A 2,323-nucleotide genomic window follows, 5' to 3' on the forward strand; every position below is an offset into this window, starting at 1 on the left:
CAAATTTATTTAATATATTTAATTAAAATAAATAGATAGAAAAATTTATCTAAGATTATAATTTCAAATATATACATGCATATTCTTAATTATAATTTTTATGTTTAATTAAATCAAATTTATATTAAAATATTGATACGAAAAAGAAAATTTACAATATTAATAAAATTTTGTTTTAAAATATAATTTATATTTATCTGTTAAAAAATATTTTAAATTTTTCTACTGCACATGGTGCATGAAGACACCTAGTGAACTATATAACAATGGACCATAAGAACATGTAAAACATTTTTCTTGTAGACTTCTTTTCTTTTTGAGAACGGTCTTTAGTAGCGTTCATTCCTTACCAAATTTCTTACTAATAAGGTTGTTTTAGTTATTAATGAAAGGATGTACCGTATACCTAATATGCTTTATATATTAATTGTTACTATAAACAGACTTAAATAGCCAAAGGGATACTAATTGAAAAAGAAATGTATATATAATATTATGAATTAATATTATACATTTATGATATATAATACGCATAGATTATAATGCATTTATGATCAATTTATGTAAACACAAAATTACACTTATAAACAAGCCATTACAGTATTACACCAAAGTTAAACATCAAGCCATCAACTAACATAGAGAAAAGTCACGCTATCACACCAATAGGAAAAAGCCTTAATTCGGTTCGTGTATTGTACACATTCTAAACATTAATGAATGTGGTCTCTTAATTGGACGAAGCTCAGGAAGCGATCTTAATGAAAACACATGTTCGTATGAGTTGCATGAATCTTTAAAAGTATGAACAAAATTAAATATGTTAATATATGAATTCAGGGATAATTGATATAAGAATATGTATACACGAACAACAACAAAAAGTGAATATGGATATACTATAGTCTATCGGTGCTGCAAACCAATATATATATATATATATATATATATGTGTGTGTGTGTATGTGAATGTTTTGTTTGAGAGAGAGGAAGAGGAAGAGAGAACTGACAGGAGAGGATGACGAATCTCAGAGACCCACGAACCCCACTGACGCTGGCGGACACCTCGGAACTTCTTAGAGTGTACCATTTGGATGTTATAAATCAGGGCTCTTAGTTTCTCTGAGCTTTTCTAACATGAATCAGCAAAGGAGTGAGAGAGATATTCCTCTTTTCTGACCTCTCTATCTTCAACTACTCACTTAACTCTCTGCTTTTTGCAAGTCCTCTCTACTTAATTTTCTGTTATTTATTGTCCCCCCCCCCCACCCCCCCACCCCTCTCTCTCTCTATCTCTCTCTCTCTCTTTACTTGGGTAATAATATACAATGTTCCAATATAGTTTTGTAGTTCCAATTTTCTCAGGTTCTCATGCTTTATGTGAATAAAAATAAGTATTGGAAAAACAAGTTTGAATAATTCTACCAAGGTAGAGTGGTTAAAACTTGTAGCTTATTTTATAAAACCCAAAAACATGTACTCTCCAAAATATAGGTAAATTACGTAGTTTGGTTCTCGTTTTAGAGATGGATTTATAAATACAAAGCCCTCGTATTAATTTTAAAAAAATATTCATTAGTATATGACACTACAAGAAAACAGCGGTATTCTGACGGACATTCCGACGGAAAATGAAATCTTCGGAATATCCCGAGAAATTTCGTCGGAATATACCGACGGAATTCCGAGGAAATATCAATCCGTCGGAATATTCCGAGGAAATTCCGAGGAAAATGTGTTCCTCGGAAAAAACCGATGAATTCCGAGGAAATATTATAGCCGTTGGAGAGCCGTTGAGGGATTTTACAAAATTCCGAGGAAATTCCGACGAACTAGCCGTTGGCGTCGGAATTCCGTCGGAATTTCCATCGATCCATCGATGGTATAATCTAATCGATCGATCACATTGTTACGCTTTGGTCCATCTTAGTGATCGTTCGATGCGTTTTCGGACATATATCCATCGATCGATCTGTTTATAAAAAAACTTACAAGATTTTCCGAGGACATTCTGAGGAACGCTTGAGATTCTCGATCGATAGATGGGATAATCTAATCGATCGATCACATTGTTACGGTTTGGTCCATGTTAGTGATCGATCGATGCGTTTTTGGATATATATACATCGATCGATCCGATTATATAGGGTTTTTAAACCGAAAACAACATTTTGCGATTTGAATAACACCTATATAACCCTTATTAAGTGTCTTACGTTCATTATGAAGTCAAAAATTTGTTCCTTGCCGTATAATTAACACTTTTCCGATTGTATGAACGAAATCCCACAACATAAGAGAAACACTTATACCTTTTAATGAA

The 2,323-nt window shown here is 32.3% G+C and overlaps 1 protein-coding gene across 1 annotated transcript in view; it reads right to left on the reverse strand.

Annotated features, from left to right (window-relative positions):
* LOC106316323 (ethylene-responsive transcription factor SHINE 3-like) overlaps window positions 1-1,279 on the reverse strand; it is a 7,140-nt gene extending 5,861 nt beyond the window's left edge. Inside the window, exon 1 of the mRNA XM_013754197.1 lies at window positions 1,011-1,279. Within this exon, the coding sequence (XP_013609651.1) occupies window positions 1,011-1,090 (80 nt within the window). The 5' untranslated portion in view covers window positions 1,091-1,279. The remainder of the gene's footprint in view (window positions 1-1,010) is intronic.
* Window positions 1,280-2,323: the final 1,044 nt, after the last annotated feature.

This window comes from Brassica oleracea, chromosome C9, assembly GCF_000695525.1.
Source record: "Brassica oleracea var. oleracea cultivar TO1000 chromosome C9, BOL, whole genome shotgun sequence".
Taxonomy (NCBI): domain Eukaryota; kingdom Viridiplantae; phylum Streptophyta; class Magnoliopsida; order Brassicales; family Brassicaceae; genus Brassica; species Brassica oleracea.